Genomic DNA, 17,786 nt, shown 5'->3' with positions numbered 1-17,786 from the left:
GACAAAGGTCAAGAATAGTTATAGGAATATAAAAATATCCAGGACTCCATAGCCTATGAGGCATGCAAAGAACCAGGAGAATCCAGTTCCTGACAAAGAAAATCAATAAATCCAAACTCACAAGGCCTGACACAGGCATCATAATTCTCAGGCACCTGTGTTCACCCTGGGCCTGGGCGCTGGGTCCTGGGGATACACCTGTGTTCACCCTGGGCCTGGGCGCTGGGTCCTGGGGATACACCTGTGTTCACCCTGGGCCTGGGCGCTGGGTCCTGGGGATACACCTGTGTTCACCCTGGGCCTGGGCGCTGGGTCCTGGGGATACACCTGTGTTCACCCTGGGCCTGGGCGCTGGGTCCTGGGGATACACCTGTGTTCACCCTGGGCCTGGGCGCTGGGTCCTGGGGATACACCTGTGTTCACCCTGGGCCTGGGCGCTGGGTCCTGGGGATACACCTGTGTTCACCCTGGGCCTGGGCGCTGGGTCCTGGGGATACACCTGTGTTCACCCTGGGCCTGGGCGCTGGGTCCTGGGGATACACCTGTGTTCACTCTGGGCCTGGGCGCTGGGTCCTGGGGATACACCTGTGTTCACTCTGGGCCTGGGCGCTGGGTCCTGGGGATACACCTGTGTTCACTCTGGGCCTGGGCGCTGGGTCCTGGGGATACACCTGTGTTCACTCTGGGCCTGGGCGCTGGGTCCTGGGGATACACCTGTGTTCACTCTGGGCCTGGGTGCTGGGTCCTGGGGATACACCTGTGTTCACCCTGGGCCTGGGCGCTGGGTCCTGGGGATACACCTGTGTTCACTCTGGGCCTGGGTGCTGGGTCCTGGGGATACACCTGTGTTCACTCTGGGCCTGGGCGCTGGGTCCCGGGGGTGCACCTATGTAAAAATCTTAGGATCGTGCATATTTCATTGTGCCTAGTTTGTTGTATGTAGTTATAACTCAATGAAGCTGTTTTTACAGGGAAAACATCTCATTGAAAGCGTGCTGCATATCATGAGCATATCTCCGGGCCTTCAAACGTTCTGTTTTTAGTGACTAAGTGACACCCGATACCTGGATGCCACCGAATTCCCCCATCTCCTTTCTGCTGCAGGCACTTGAGTGGCCTGCCGATAGCTCACTCATTTAAACCACGCTCTGATGAACATGTTATTATGCAAATTTTTACACTTTTAAAATTATTCATGAAAGCTCGATTGTCGGGGTGGAATTATTGGAGCAGAATTCTAAACCAGCTCTTCCTTCTCCGCGCAGGCTCAGGGTTTGGAGCGGCCACCAAGGCCATGTGCATCGGCCTGCGGTACTGGAAGCCCGAGCGGCTGGAGACCCTCATTGAGGTCAGCGTGGAGTGCGGCCGGATGACCCACAACCATCCCACAGGTGAGCGAGGGGCGGGGCCGGGGCGGGGGCGGGGCCTGGAGCTACCACCTTCTGCGCTGCTTAAAGGAGACAGACACCGACCCTGCACCTGCCGGGTACCTGCTGGGAGGGTGCCCTGCCCGGGACACTGGGCTGGAAATCTCGTGGGATCACATCGGTTTTTTGATTTGTTGAGGGAGTTGGCTTATTTTTCAATCTGCTTTGCTTAAGGTCTGTTTTCAACCCAAAAGCAGGATTAGCGGTAAGTGTGGTGATGTTGAAGAAACTGCTAGGGAAAGAATTCTGCTAGGGAAAGAATTCTCAGTGGTTTTGGTATCATTTGTGTCGGAACAAAAGAAAAAGAAACGCACCAGTGCCTGGGTACAGGTGGGATCGGGGTGATGCTGGGAACCAGGGTTTGTACAGTATTTCCTGCATTTTCTTGCTGTGCCCTGGTTTGGCTCCACCACCCACCAGCCAAGGGAGCCAAGGGGACCACGGGAACCATGAGAACGGCTCCACCCCCCGGGCCGCAGGCTTCTCACCTGTAATGGGGCGACCGCCCTACGCCCTACGTGAATCACACGCGCAAATCGGGCTGTGTGAGGATGAAGCGGGTTGGATCATGTCGCCGCCTTCACACGGCACTTCCTTCCTTGTGGTCTGTGCCAGGTGGCCAGCTGCTCACTGGGGTTTGTCCCCGTCCCGTCCATCCTGTGGAGGGCAGGCCTCTGAGAGGCCAGGCTAGGGTGGCTGCGGTAGCACCTAACGAGTGACTTTGAAAGGCAATGAGGAGGCGACTCGGTTGGCTTCCATTTAAAAAAAGCAAAAACAACTCAAAACTCCTGACCTGCAACTGGCCCTTAGTCTTGGCACCGCCCAGTCCCACACGTCCAACAGCCATGCTGGCCTCGTTCAGGATTACCTTTTGGTATCTGCTGCGACCGGCCTCCCAACGAGGAGGGCAGAGCCGCCCACACCTCCCCGAGAACAGCAATGAGCAACCCACCTTGGATCAACACGCAGCTCTGCCGGCCTGGCCATCCCACCCCACCGCGTCTGCAGCGAAGCAGGCGCATGTCTTTACTACCCTGGGGACAGGCAGCCTAAGCGATGGACGCACAGGCATGTGACCAACCGGTGGGGCAGAGTCAGATGCCGAGAAGGGAGCACTGCTGGACTCCTGCTAGCTGAGTGGTGCAACCGGACGCAAATTAAAAAGTAAGGCCGGGCGCAGTGGCTCACGCCTGTAATCCCAGCACTTTGAGAGGCCGAGGAGGGCAGATCACTAGGTCAGGAGATGGAGACCATCCTGGCTAACACGGTGAAACCCCGTCTCTACTAAAAATACAAAAAATTAGCCGGGCGAGGTGGCGGCGCCTGTAGTCCCAGCTACTCGGGAGGCTGAGGCAGGAGAATGGCGGGAACCCGGGAGGCAGAGCTTGCAGTGAGGCGAGATTGCGCCACTGCACTCCAGCCTGGGCGACAGAGCGAGACTCCGTCTCAAAAAAAAAAAAAAATTTAAAACCTTCAGACCCAAAAATGTTGGGCATTTGCCAGGTGCAATGACTCACACCTGTAATCCAAGCACTTTGGGAGGCAGAGGCAGGAGGATCGCTTGAGCCCAGGAGTAGGAGACCAGCCTGGGCAACACAGGGAAACTCCATCTCTACAAAAAAATTAAAAACTAGCCGGGCGTGGTGGCACCTGTGGTTCCAGCTACTGAGGTGAGAGGATCGCCTGAGCCCAGCATGTTAGGGCTGCGGTGAGCTGTGTTTGCGCCATTGCACTCCAGCCTGGGCGAAGGGGCAAGGCCCTATCTCAAAAACAAAAAAAAAAGTTGGACATTTGAAAACAATGTAATGAGCACAAGAATCTGTGTTAATAATTTAAATTTCTAAAACATTTGCTAATATATTTCCTACTCATATTTTAAAAATCATTTCACGGCCAGGCGCAGTGGCTCACGCCTGTAATCCCAGCACTTTGGGAGGCCAAGGCAGGCAGATCACCTGAGGTCAGGAGTTCAAGATCAGCCTGGCCTACATGGTGAAACCTCGTCTCCACTAAAAAATACAAAAATTAGCTGGGCATGGTGGCACATGCCTGTAATCCCAGCTACTCAGGAGACTGAGGTAGGAGAATCACTTGAACCTGGGAGGCGGAGGTTGCAGTGAGCCAAGATCGTGCCATTGCACTCCAGCCTGGGTGACAGAATGAGACTCCATCTCAAAAAATAAAAATAAAAAAAAATCCATTTCACATGTTTAATAGATGAATAATTTATATATTTCTATAATAATGACCAAAAATATTTTAAGGGTTTGATTTTATGAAATTGACACTTCAAAGTGCTTTTTAACTCTACTCCCTTTTCCATTTTCAAACCATTTCTGGCAGCAAGAACCACAGTTTGTGTTACAGTGTGCGTTGCGTGCTCCCATGAGCCCAGAGCTGCAGTGTCCCTGGGCAGAGGCAGAGCTGTAGGCAGGGACAGGACCGGCCCAGAGCCCTGGGCTTGAGAACGATTCATAGACTCTTGCCGCTGCTGCAGCCCTCCCGCTGGGCCAAGGGAGGCCCTGATTAGTGCCTTCAAGAGTGGCCCGACAGCTGCTGGAAAGTGTCTCTACAGCCTGTCTCTGCGGCCCGTCTCTGCATGGCATGTCATGGGCGACTGTGCTCCACACAGCAGCCGTGTTGAGTGGCCATTCACCGTGGCCCAGCCTGGATTTAGGGTCATCTTTTCCCCACGACAGCCCCGGTAGGGCGGGTGTCACAGCCCCGGTGTACAGAGAAGTGGAACATCAGAACACACACGGCACCCACCCTGGAGCCTGCCTCTGGCCAATGGCGCCGTGACAGTGGGCTCGCCCCTTTCCTGGGTGGGTGTGGGCCTCACACCCACAGGGTCTGCAGCAGAACCGACCCCTCTGAAGCTAACATGGCTCCAAAACCAAGCAACACAACCTCTCAGCCCCACACGCCTCGTCCACAAGAGGGCGATCGCCATGCCCTTCACAGGCTCTCGTGAGGACTGAGTGGCACGATGACACCCTGGGAGCAGTGCCCAGTGGGATGAGGGCTGGGCACACAGGGGCTACTGCTCCTCTGCATGGCCACTCACACTGAACTACTGCCACGGCCTCGGCTGCTCCTATCAGCAGCACCGCACCATCCCTACTGCTGCTGTTGCTAGCAACACTGCCACTGCCACCACTAGTACCACTGCCGCCGCAACCACTAGTGCCACTGCCACCACTACTGCCACTGCTGCCGCCACTAGTGCCGCTGCCACCACCGCCACTGTGCCACTGCCACCCCCGCCTTTTGTCACCACTCCGCTTTTATCACCCGTACTGCCATCTCCACTGTGGCTGCTGCTACTGGTCCTGTCACTGCTGATACCACCGGTGCCTCCACATGATACTGTCACTAGTAAGACAACCACTGCTGCAGTCGCTGGCCCCACACTGTTCCCACTGTGACTGTCACGAGTACCATCATTGTTGCTGCTGCTACTGGTACTGTCACCATGGCATCACTGGTCCTCCCACACGACTGCATCTCTGAAACCACATCACGAGTACCATGGCCGTCCCTTCGCCTCCTGCCACTACTGACCCACAGCGGCTGGCAGTGAGAGGAGAGAGCTCATGTCTTTGGAAGAGGCGGCCTCTCCAGGGCTGTCTCCACCCAGACAGTGACCACAGGATTTCCAGGACTGTCCTGCCAGCCCCGGGCATTGTTAGCCTCATCATGGCCAGGATCATTGTGAATAATTCAGATAATTAAGATCAGTCTCTTCCGAGCTCCTGTCTGATGGCTCCCACACTAGCGTCTAATGAGGCCAGTGTAGCAGATGGATGGGAGCCTGGCAGGGCCAGACGTGGCCCTATTCCCTGAGAGCTGCACACCCAGTGCCACCTGCTCCGTGAAGTGCAGGGCTGGCTGTGTGGACTGTGGGGTGAGCTCAGGACCCCAGAAGCCCCTGGCCCCATCTTTCCCCACAGCCCTGGAAGATGGACCAGGACAAGCCTCCCGGACTTAACTTCTTCCTTAACCGTGTTTTATTAAATATATATATGTTTTATACACACACACACACACACTCTCTCACATGCGTTTCTTTTTCAGTAAACGGTTGTAAAATTTGACATACCAAAGAAAATAAGGGAGACAGAGCCTATAAAGTGGGCTCTCAGCTTGTCTGTGCTGATGAGCTTGCCGGCCGCTAATGCACACCCAGAAGTCAGACGAGAAAAGCCCCAAGCACCAGCAGGGCGCAGGAGTCAGCCCTGCACACGAAGCGCCTGAGTGTACACAATGGCCCCAGAGCTCTGCAGGGTCTCCCTCGAGTCAGGAGAGCCCCCACCTCAGCCTTCCTCCTGCACAGGCTCATTAACTGATAATCCCCGGCCACAGATGCTAATGGTCTACCTGACGCGGTGTTCCCAACAGCCAAAGGCAGAGGCGGCCCATGCAGCCACACACAGATGACGGGTAATCAAAATGTGTTCATCCACGCACAGAATACAATGCAGCCACGGAGAGGAAGGGAAGCCATGGCAAGCCACGCGGGTGAACCTGCGGATGCGTGCTGAGTGCAATACGCCCACCACAGAGGGACAAATCGCGTGTGGTTCCACGAGGAGCAGGCACCCAGAGCGGTCACATCCAGAGACAGAAAAGTCGATGAGGGCGGCCAGGGCCTGGGGAGGGCAGTGGGGTGAGTGGGGTGGGGGCAGAGCTACGGTTTGGGAAGATGGGGAGTTCTAGAGAGGATGCAGGACATCCAGTGTGAACGTGGTTAGTGCCGCCAAACTGTGCACCTGAGCATGGGAAAGATGGAACACGAGCAAACCCTCCCTCGGGGGTCCCACACAGCGTGGCGGGTGGCCCAGGTGACGGTGCCCTCTCTCTTCCCCGCCCCTGCAGGCTTCCTGGGCTCCCTGTGCACGGCCCTGTTTGTGTCGTTCGCCGCACAAGGAAAGCCGCTGGTCCAGTGGGGGAGAGACATGCTCCGGGCAGTACCCCTGGCAGAAGAGTACTGCAGGAAGACCATCCGGCACACGGCAGGTGAGCCCTCCCCCGGCCCCAGTCCACACTCGGAGCACCTGGGCAGATTCAGCCCCTCTGTCGGCCCCCAAATACTTCAAGGCACTTTCACTCTTAGACGGAACTGGGAGGGCCCCGTCCGGGCCATGTGAGCAGAGCCGGCCTCACAAGGCAGGCCCCATGCTGCTCCCGACCAGTCTGCCTCTGCCCTGACCTGGGAGGGCTTTGCCTCCCCACCCGGAGCCTCAGAGAGACCTGTGCCCGCCGGGGACATTTGCCTCCAGGGGATCCACCCGTCCCCGTCCACCCCAGTCCGAGGCGCCAAGTGACTGGCAGCCTTTGGGATGTGAGTGGGACCCGCGGTGCGCCCTGGGAAAGCTCTGCTTCTGCCGGTCTGGGTGAGGTCAGGGCTGGGCCCTTCCCTCAGAAGCCCCATGAGGCCGGCCAGAGGCAGGGACAGCAGGTGTGGGGCTAGGACATCCATGACCCTTCCGGAAGGTTCTTCTACCCCACGGCAGGTGCCGTCTAAGAGGGGAGGGGGCGGCACGGGGAGCACAGGCAGCTTCACGCAGCCTTTGGCATCCTTGCGTTGTTGAGGAAATTGGAAATAAGGTATCCAGTGTGTCCTGGAGAAGGAGAGGGAGGATTTGAATGTAGGATCAGGTTTGCTTAGTTTTCAAAACAGCCTCAGCTGAAGTCTTCTCTATTTTTTTTTTTTATTTTTTTGAGATGGAATCTGGCTCTGTCGCCCAGGCTGGAGTGCAGTGGTGCAATCTCAGCTCACTACAACCTCCGCCTCCCAGGTTCAAGCGATTCTCCGACCTCAGTCTCCCGAGTAGCTAGGATTACAGGTGCCTGCCACCTTGCCTGGCTATTTTTTTTTATTTTTAGTAGAGACAGGGTTTCCCCATGTCACCCAGGCTGGTGTCAAACTTCTGACTTCAAGTAATCCTCCCGCCTCGGCCTCTCAAAGTGCTGGGATTACAGGCGTGAGCCACCTCTCCTGGTCTGAAGTCTTCCAGGAACAGAAAAACCAGTGAATCCCTTTATTTCCCCTGCAAGGCACAGGGGCATGTTCTGAAATGCCTCGTGGGGGCTGGTACACAGCTTTCCATCGGGGTGCAGCCTGGACGTGGCTCGGGGGCCGCTCAGCCACCAGGCCTGTGCTGATGGGGGAGCAAGGTCAGCATCCACACACAGTCACCACCTCCTTGAGTCGCTGCTCTGTGTTCCCCGCGGCCTGGCTGTCCTCAGGAAGCATGACCACTGAGCACGCCTGGCAGACCACGGCACACACTTTATCTCTGGTGATTTCGTCTCTGTTACCCCTTGGTGTGGGAGCGGTGGGAGATGGCCAAACCTGTGGTCCCAGGTTCTTTCCAGCTGAGGTGGCTGTTTGGAGCCGGGGCTAAGTCATCTCCCTAACCCCAGGAGCGTTGCCCTGACCCACCTTAGAAACGGGTGAGCAGTGAGGCATGGGGCCACGCCATGACTGAATTCACAGAGTATTAACAAATGTTCTCCCAGAACTCTGGTATTCAAAACAGTCTTCCTCAAAGCATTCTCTGAAGAACAGTCGGAATTATCTGACCAGCAAAACCTCCTCCCCTTTGTGTTCATGGAATGTTTCTGACTGTTCTTCAGAAAGCTTTATTCTTTCTCTTAGGGATTTGAAATGCAGAGACACCAGTTTAAAGCTCTGAGAAACAGTCCTCCAAATAAAGCTATTTCATTTCAAATTTGTTTAACCCAGAGTTTTATGAATTTCCTTGACACAGAAACCTTTTTAACAGAACATCTAAAATCATCCAGTTTTTAAAATCACCCAGATTTAAGTCCACTGGACAGAAACGCTGCTCTGGGCTTCTGGCCGGCCCACCTGACATGACCCCTCCGCAGTGAGGACAGTTCACAAATTAGCTCCCTCCTTTTGTGTCTGGACATCTGTTTCCGAATTGGCCAACCCCACTGACTCGGGTGAGAGGCAGTGCTTTGAGCTTGCGCCCAGGTCCATGTTGACGCTCCACCCGGAGTTTCAGGCCCTGCGGGTTCATGGGATGTGCCTGTGGCCACTGCCCTCTTACTTTTGCATCTTTCACTTCCAATTTCATGTCGCTGAACAAGACCCTAAGGGGGCTGAACTTTTACTTGTGTGAGACCAAGTTGGCCCAGAGTTTCGGAGGACCTGTGAGTCGCGGGTACCTGTGAGCCTCATCCAGGGCCTGGTCCAGGGCCCTCCTGGCCTCCCTGTGGCCTGGAGCTCTGTGGCAGGAGCGTGGCCTCCCCGCTGCAGCCCTCCAGCTCTGCTCTCCAGCGCCCTGTGCCCTCCAACCACAGCCAGGCAGACAGGATCTGTGCTGTCACCGCATGTGATCAGCACACGTGTCCCTTGGGCCTGACAGCCACCAGCGGCCTGCACAGCTCCCGCCCTCTGTGGCTCCCGTGGTGCCAGGGAGCAGGAGGTGGGATGTAGCGGACAGGGGTGCTCACCGTAAGGCAGGCAGGAGGGCAGCGGGCCTGGGTCTGGGCAGCCTGCACGCCTCCTGGCTCCACGGTGGGGAAGGGATTTCCTGTGGTCTGTAGGGTGTGTGGCTGCAGGTTCAGACTCCCTTCTGAGTCCGTGTCCTCTTTGCCAGATGACCTCCAAGAAGTCCCTAGAGCATTCAGGGGCTTGGATTTCAATTAGGAGTAATGAAACATCCTGCCCTGCTCTGCAGGCACAGGACTAATGCAACAATGTAATGAAAATGCTTTTGCCCCATCTCCATCTTGCTTGCTGTCCTTTCAAAGCAGCTACAGGCCGGGCGTGGTGGTTCACACCTGTAATCCTAGCACTTTGGGAGGCTGAGGCGGGCGGATCACCTGAGGTCAGGAATTGACCAGCCTGGCCAATATCTACTAAAAATACAAAAATTAGCCAGGCATGGTGGCGGGTGCCTATAGTCCCAGCTACTCAAGACGCTGAGGCAAGAGAATGGCTTGAACCTGGGAAGTGGAGGTTTCAGTGAGCCAAGATGGCGCCAATGCACTCCAGCCTGGGCAACAGAGCAAGACTCTGTCTCAAAAAAAAGAAAAGAAAAAAAGAGGCTGGGCGCGGTGGCTCACGCCTGTAATCCCAGCACTTTGGGAGGCCAAGATGGGTGGATCACCTGAGGTCAGGAGTTCGAGATCAGCTTGGCCAACATGGTGAAACCCCGTCTCTACTAAAAATTCAAAAATTAGCCGGATGTGGTGGTGGGTGCCTGTAATCCCAGCTACTCGGGAGGCTGAGGCAGGAGAATCCCTTGAACCCGGGAGGCAGAGGTTGCAGTGAGCTGAGGTTGCACCACTGCACTCCAGCCAGGGCAACAGAGCGAGACTCCGTCTCAAAAAAAAAAAAAAAAGAAAGCAGCTACAAACGTCAGCATGTTCATAATTCTGGACAGTCGCTCAGTGGTTTACCCCAGGACAGGTGCTCCGCTTCTCCACATGCCTGCAGCTGGGTAGAGGGGCATCGACACGTCCCCTCCCTCCCTGTACCCGCCCCAGGGCCCTCCGCCCCACTCCATGGATGCCATTGTGTTCAGCTCGCCCTGTTCTTTATGTTTAGAATACCAGGAGCACTGGTTTTACTTTGAAGCTAAATGGCAGTTTTATTTGGAGGAGAGGAAAATCAGTAAAGACTCAGAAAATAAAGCCATCTTCCCCGACAATTATGACGCAGAGGAGAGGGAAAAGGTGAGCCTTGTCCTGGCACTGGAGCAATGTCTGCACACCAGCGGTGCTCAATAAGTGCATAGCAAGTGGGTGGATGGGTGGGTAGGTGGGTGGATGGATAGATGGATGAAGAGAAGCGTGGGTGGGTGGAAGGGTGGGTGAATGGATGAATGGATAGGTGCATGGGTGCGTGGGTGGGTATATGGATGGGTGCGTGGGTGGGTGCGTGGGTATATGGATGGATGGTTGATTAGGTGGATGGAAGGGCAGGTAGGTAAAAGGGTGGGTGAATGGATGGGTACGTAAATGGATGGGTAAATGGATGAATGGATGGGTGGATGGATGAGTGGATGAGTGGGTGGATGGGTGAATGGATGGGTAGGTGGGAAGGTGGTGGAAGGGTGAGTGAATGAATGGGTAGGTAAATGGGTGGGTGAATGGATAAATGGGTGGGTGAATGGATGAATGGATAGGTGGATGGATGAGTGGACCGGTGAATGGATGGGTGGGTGGGTGGATGGATAAGTGGATGGGTGAATGTATGGGTGGGTGGGTGGTGGAAGGGTGAGTGAATGGATGGGTAGATAAATGGGTGGGTGAATGGATGAACAGATGGGTGGATGGATGAGTGGATGGTGAATAGATGGGTGGGTGGATGGGTCGACAGGTGAATGGATGGGTGGATGGATGAATGGATGGGTGAATAGATGGGTGGGTGGGTGGGTGACTAATCTTGTTTCTATTAAAAATACAAAAAATTAGCCAGGTGTGGTGGCGTGCGCCTGTAATCCCGGCTACTCGGGAGGCTGAGGCAGGAGAATCGCTTGAACCCGGGAGGCAGAGGTTGCAGTGAACTGAGATCGCATCCTGCACTCCAGCCTGGGCGACAGAGCCAGATTCGATCTCAAAAAGAAAAGGGTGGGTGGATGGAATGGCAGTTCACTAGGATGGGCCCAGGAAGCTTGTGCTGTAATGTACCCAGAAGTGGCTCCACTTGGGCACATGCCCCTGACCCACGGCTCTCTTGTCAGACCTACAGGAAGTGGAGCTCGGAAGGTCGAGGGGGAAGACGAGGCCATGATGCCCCCATGATAGCCTATGATGCCCTCCTTGCAGCAGGCAACAACTGGACTGAGCTGTGTCACCGGGCCATGTTTCATGGAGGTGAGATGTTCCTTAATGGCCGTGGCTTCCAGGAGGGTAGCGCCCTTCTCCTGAAGCACCCCCTTGGAGTGTCCTAGGATGGCAGGCATTCAGGCACCACTTCCTGAGCCCCAGCATATGCGTCCTTCTCTTCCTTTCTGGAACCGCTTTGGGAGGGCGCAGGCTCCAGGGTACACCGGCTGACGTACGTGCACTCATGTGCAGACGTCACAGGATACAGGTGTGACTGCAGGTCCTGCCGTGAGCTCCAGCAGACCAAGAGTCTCTCGCCTGGTCCACGAGCCTGGAGGGCAGTGCGGCCTTGGAGTAGGTGGGGTGTAGGGGTATGGAGGCTCCTACCCTTGCCACTGCTGCCTCAGGCTGGCCACCTTCGCAGGGTTCTGTTCCGAGGTCACTGTCGTCTTGTCCTTTGCTCTGCAGCCTCTGTGCAAAGTTGCAGACTGCCGCCTGGAGTTAGGTCCTGGGCTCGCATCCTGCTCCATTCATGCTGGCTCTGTGCCACCCAGGCCGTCTCTGGCCATGGAGGGAGAGGACGAAGCCCAGCAGAGTGGCTGTGGCAGCTCCAGGCAGCTCCTACCCATAAGATCAACCCCGTGCCTTGTGGGAGCAGCTGTTAGGTTCTGTGAGACTGGCTGAAATTGCCTCACTTCAGTGAGCTGAGCTTGACCAGACATGAGCTGGGAAAAGACAAATGTGGCCCCGTTTGGTCAGGAAGCCTCTGCACAGAGCCGGCTCAGCCCCTGGAGGGGTTTCCTCTGTGACCCTGGCTCAGGGGTGGGACCGTGTGGCCTCGGGCTCCCCTCTCTCCGCCTTCCTTCTGCACTGTCCTGGCGCCTCACTGACTCTTAGTGCTGAAACACCGCTTCACACAGATGCCTGACCCAGGGAGGGAGAAGGGAAGCACCTGTCCCCCTCCCGTTAGCTTTGGGGTTTTTTTTGAGACAGGATCTCACTCTGTCGCTCAGGCTGGAGTGCAGAGAGGAATCTTGGCTCACTGCCACCTCTGCCTCCTGGGTTCAAGAGATTCTCCCACCTCAGACTCCTGTGTAGCTGAGATGACAGGCGTGAGCCACGGCGCCACCCTGTCTGTCCCTTTTATTAGCCGCCCCCAGCAGAACTAGGGTTTGGCCCACCTTAGGGGTGGCCAGCCCCAGGGGTCTCGCAGCCCTGGTCAGGTGGAGCCCACTGCGACTGCTGCCTTTGCGTTTCAGGGGAGAGCGCAGCCACGGGCACCATTGCAGGCTGCCTGTTTGGGTTGCTGTATGGCCTGGACCTCGTTCCCAAAGGCTTGTACCAAGACCTGGAGGACAAGGAGAAGCTGGAGGACCTGGGCGCGGCCCTCTACCGCCTGTCCACAGAGGAGAAGTAAAGCCATTTCTGCCACTTTGCCCTAGAGAGCCAGTGCCACCCCTGGGGCCCATAGTGTCCTCTCGCAGCCCCCTGGGTGAGGGCGTCCCTGTGCGGCTCCACTGCAGTCTGCGCCTGACTGGTCACATCTAACTCTCATTTCCAATCTCAGAATCCTAACTGTTGCATAAAATACACCGTTTGTCCTGCGGGAATATTTTCCGTCCTCCACCACCATCCACATTGACATTGTGTGGCTTGTCACACTCGGACGTCCACGCGTGGCACTCACCCGCAGTCTCCCGGACAGACGGTGTATTTTATTCCGCCGCAGAGCTAATGCTGTTTACTCACTCACTTCAACAACACTAACTGTGGTGGCCTCCAGCAGGCCCCCGCTGCAGACCCTCCGTCCCGCCTCCGCCTCCACCTCCAGGCATGCATTTCCCTCAAGGGCCGATGCGCCACCTCCCCGCCCTCCACCCCCCGCCATGTCCACAGTGGGCTGTGTGTGCCTGGACAGAGAAACGGTCCACACTGGGAGCTGGGGGACACATATACAAGCATTGCTCTTAACCCCACCCACCTGTTTAATCACACTAGATTTTAAGATCACTCTCTTTTTGAAACAACTCACGGAGAAAACCAGAACCTAAATGGCCTCCTGCCAGCTCCGGCGTCTCTCTGTGGTCTGCCTTAGCGGGCCAGGTCCAGATGCAGAGCAGGCCTTTCCCCTCCGCGCCTGCCCTGCCGGGCTCGCTGACGAGGAAGCGCTGTCCCTGCCATGAGGTTCTCTCTCAGAGAGTCTGGGAAAAGAGATCACTTGCTCTTGTTGAAAATACATTTGGACGTGATTTTTCCGTGCAACATCTGGTGTGAATAAAACAGCAGTTGACTGACGTTTATCGCTGTGCTTGGCCGCTTGGCTGGGGCCTCTCTTTTTGTTGTGACTTCATTAAAGGGCTCGCCCCTGGGCAGAGTCGGAATCCCGGGGAAGCCCCAGCCTCAGGGAGAGGAGGCAGCGGGGCAGTAAGCCTGGGTGGTTGGAATCTCTGTGGGCATCCAGAATGCAAGCCCTACCCCCAAGGGCTTTGTCGTCTCCTATGGGATGATTTGAAAGGGGGAAGTGGCGTCTTTATGCTCCCACTTGGGATTCCTGTGTGAGTGGACTGGCAAGAGAGGCTGGTGGGCTTCACAGGCGGGCGCCACGGACCCCCACTCTCAGGTGTGTTGGGTCCAGGCTTCCCGGACGGGCCCTGCCAGCCACTTCCCAGCGCCTCCCTCCCCGGCCGCCTCCCTTTGGTGGAAACAACCCTGGCATTCATTCAGTGCAAGGAGCAGGCGTGTCCGGGGGTAGGCGTGTCCGGGGGTAGGGGTGTCCGGGGGTAGGGGTGTCCGGGGGTAGGGGTGTCCGGGGGTAGGCGTGTCCGGGGGTAGGAGTGTCCGGGGGTAGGCGTGTCCGGGGGTAGGGGTGTCCGGGGGTAGGCGTGTCTGGGGGTAGGCGTGTCCGGGGGTAGGGGTGTCCGGGGGTAGGCATGTCCGGGGGTAGGAGTGTCCGGGGGTAGGCGTGTCCGGGGGTAGGCGTGTCCGGGGGTAGGCGTGTCTGGGGGTAGGGGTGTCCGGGGGTAGGAGTGTCCGGGGGTAGGAGTGTCCGGGGGTAGGCATGTCCGGGGGTAGGCATGTCCGGGGGTAGGCGTGTCCGGGGGTAGGCGTATCCGGGGGTAGGAGTGTCCGGGGGTAGGAGTGTCCGGGGGTAGGCATGTCCGGGGGTAGGCGTGTCCGGGGGTAGGCGTGTCTGGGGGTAGGGGTGTCCGGGGGTAGGAGTGTCCGGGGGTAGGCGTGTCCGGGGGTAGGGGTGTCCGGGGGTAGGCGTGTCTGGGGGTAGGGGTGTCCGGGGGTAGGGGTGTCCGGGGGTAGGCGTATCCAGGGGTAGGAGTGTCCGGGGGTAGGCATGTCCGGGGGTAGGGGTGTCCGGGGGTAGGCGTGTCCGGGGGTAGGAGTGTCCCGGGGGTACAGGTGTCCTGGGGTAGGGGTATCCCGGGGATAGGGGTACGCTTTGCTTTTTCCATAGAGACGCCCGGTTCGTTTTGTGGGAAGTGTAGTCCATGCTGGTGGAGGAATCTGTGGCGCCTACGCTGGGCAGGCCGCAGCAGTGCAGCTCTGTGCTGAGCTTCCGAATAACTGGACTAACCGAGTTGCTACTGGCGCTTTAAGTCAGAAGAACCAGGGAGACAGGCACATCGGGGTGATGGGCCTCACGTCACACACATCCATGCAGCGTGGTCCCAGGACCGTGGGTGTGGGGAAATTAACCAAGAATTACCTTTCAGGAAAAGAAACCCAGTTAAGGTAAGTCAGAACTGTTGCTAGCGTACGTAACACAGCAGTAGTACCTGTGTAGCCGGCTTTCCGGAAAGAGGCTTTCCCTCTCCGCCTGCTGTGTGCCCTGCTGTGTGCCCTGCTGTGTGGAAGGCAAGGCCAGCTCGCATGAGCAGGGCGCAGCTGGATTCAAACGGGGTGGACTCCGTCTCCATCCGCAAATCAAACCCCTCCGTGAGAATCAGAAAGTGAGTCTATTTAGAAACCGATTCTAGATTAGACACAAACACAAAACCCACAAGCATCGTAAACAAAAGCCGGCAGTGCCTTGCTTCACTTTCCTGTTACAGAGAGATCCAAAAGTTGAAAAGAAAAAGCCACAGAAAGCACTGAGGGGACACTGAGGGGACACTGAGGGAGACACTGAGGGAGACACTGAGGGGACACTGAGGGAGACACTGAGGGAGACACTGAGGAGACACTGAGGGAGACACTGAGGGAGACACTGAGGGGGCACTGAGGGGGCACTGAGGGGACACTGAGGGAGGCACTGAGGGGGCACTGAGGGAGGCACTGAGGGGGCACTGAGGGGACACTGAGGGGACACTGAGGGAGACACTGAGGGGACACTGAGGGGACACTGAGGGAGACACTGAGGGGACACTGAGGGAGACACTGAGGGGACACTGAGGGGACACTGAGGGGACACTGAGGGAGACACTGAGGGGACACTGAGGGGGACACTGAGGGGGACACTGAGGGGACACTGAGGGAGACACTGAGGGAGACACTGAGGGGACACTGAGGGAGACACTGAGGGAGACACTGAGGGGACACTGAGGGGACACTGAGGGAGACACTGAGGGGACACTGAGGGGACACTGATGGAGACACTGAGGGGGACACTGATGGGGACACTGAGGGAGACACTGAGGGAGACACTGAGGAGACACTGAGGGAGACACTGAGGGGACACTGAGGGGGACACTGAGGGAGACACTGAGGGAGACACTTGGGGACACTGAGGGGACACTGAGGGGGACACTGAGGGGGCACTGAGGGGGCACTGAGGGGACACTGAGGGAGACACTGAGGGAGACACTGAGGGGACACTGAGGGAGACACTGAGGGGACACTGAGGGGACACTGAGGGGGCACTGAGGGAGACACTGAGGGGACACTGAGGGGACACTGAGGGAGACACTGAGGGAGACACTGAGGGGACACTGAGGGGACACTGAGGGAGACACTGAGGGGGCACTGAGGGGACACTGAGGGGACACTGAGGGAGACGCTGAGGGAGACGCTGAGGGAGACGCTGAGGGAGACGCTGAGGGGACACTGAGGGAGACACTGAGGGGACACTGAGGGAGACACTGAGGGGACACTGAGGGGGACACTGAGGGGACACTGAGGGAACACAGAGCCAACTCTGCTGTTTAAAACGGCACCGGCGGGTTTCATTGTTGTTATAAAGTGACATGTGCACAGCTTCGGGAATCCAAATGCGTTCACAGCGGCGTGTGGGGAAAGCAGCTTCAGCCACCCAGATAACAAGGCCACGGTGCCCTAAGTGTCCTCCCAGGAGCCTCCTCCACACACACACCCTGGCTGTGCACCTGTACGTGAGACACCCCTGCATTTGTGTGCTGTGCCACACACACGATCTCTTTCCCCAAACAGGAAGCATCGTATATGTCATGGTTTGCTTTTGGCGGTTTTCATTAAACTAGGTTTTAAAATATTTTTCTGTATCACCATACACAGACCAATCTCCGCCTTTTTAACTGCTGCCTAGTATTCCATGGTACTCCTGTGCCATAATTCAAATACCCTGTGGATGTGGTTCTCAGTGGGTTCCGTCGCGTGAGTGGCATTTGCAAACACCTGCTCTTATGGCGACCTCCAGTGTTGCTCCCCAGCTCTTCTGAAAAGGCGTTAGTCTGTCCCTACAGCGCAGTGGTGCCGTATTTCATTCTAGGATGCATTTTTATCTTTCATTTTTCTGAAATTGTGGTGCATCCTGTATTTTATGGTGTCCATAGTTTAAATGATGGAGTTTTTATTTTTGTTTCTCCAAGACATTCTTATGAAATAAAGTGTGGCCAAGTGTAGTGACCCAGGCCTATAATCCCAGCACTTTGGGAGGCCGAGGTGGGAGGATCACTCGAGCTCAGAAGTTTGAGACCAGCCTGGGCAACATGGCAAAACCCTGTCTCTACAAAAAAAAATAATAATAATACAAAAATTAGCTGGACGTGGTGTTGACGCCTGTAGTCCCAGCTCCTTGGGAGACTGAGGTGGGAGGATTGCCAGAGCCTGAGAGGTTGAGGTTGCAGTGAGTCGAGATCATGTCACTGCACTCCAGCCTGGGTAACACAGTCAGACCCTAAAAAAAAAAAGTAAAAAGAAAGGGAGGGAGAGAGGGAAGAAGGAAGGAAGGAGGGAGGGAGGGAAGGAAGGAGAAAAGGCAGGAAGGCAGGAAGGAAAGGAGGGAGGGAGGAAGGAAGGAAAAAAGGAAGGAAGGGAGGGAGGGAGGGAGAAAGGGGAAGGGCAAGGGAAGGAAGGAAGGAGGGAAGGAAGGAAAAGAGGGCACATTTCACAATCCCTTAGGCCCAGCAAGGTGTGGCTCCCCAGGAGTTCTCTGGGAGTGTCAGCGTTGCACATCCCTGTAGATCCACATCTCTTGCGAGACATCAGGCACCAGGAAGGGACAGGTGGGAGGATGAGCACCTCTCACTCCCAGATGGCAGACGAGGATGCTTTAGAGGCAGGTGAGGCCCAGAATATGCCTGTTCTCAGCCTGAAGCTATCGGCAGACACCTCTCTCTCAGG

At 56.5% G+C, this 17,786-nt stretch overlaps 1 protein-coding gene across 1 annotated transcript in view; it reads left to right on the top strand.

Annotated features, from left to right (window-relative positions):
- Window positions 1-17,786, top strand: part of ADPRHL1 (ADP-ribosylhydrolase like 1) — a 48,085-nt gene that overhangs the window by 12,539 nt on the left and 17,760 nt on the right. The window contains exons 3-7 of the mRNA XM_073014539.1: window positions 1,266-1,391; window positions 6,306-6,446; window positions 10,015-10,142; window positions 11,153-11,285; window positions 12,497-12,650. Of these exons, the coding sequence (XP_072870640.1) occupies window positions 1,266-1,391; window positions 6,306-6,446; window positions 10,015-10,142; window positions 11,153-11,285; window positions 12,497-12,650 (682 nt within the window). The remainder of the gene's footprint in view (window positions 1-1,265; window positions 1,392-6,305; window positions 6,447-10,014; window positions 10,143-11,152; window positions 11,286-12,496; window positions 12,651-17,786) is intronic.

Source organism: Chlorocebus sabaeus, chromosome 3 (assembly GCF_047675955.1).
Source record: "Chlorocebus sabaeus isolate Y175 chromosome 3, mChlSab1.0.hap1, whole genome shotgun sequence".
In the NCBI taxonomy this organism is placed as follows: Eukaryota; Metazoa; Chordata; class Mammalia; order Primates; family Cercopithecidae; genus Chlorocebus; species Chlorocebus sabaeus.
This window is presented reverse-complemented; position numbering and strand designations above follow the sequence as displayed.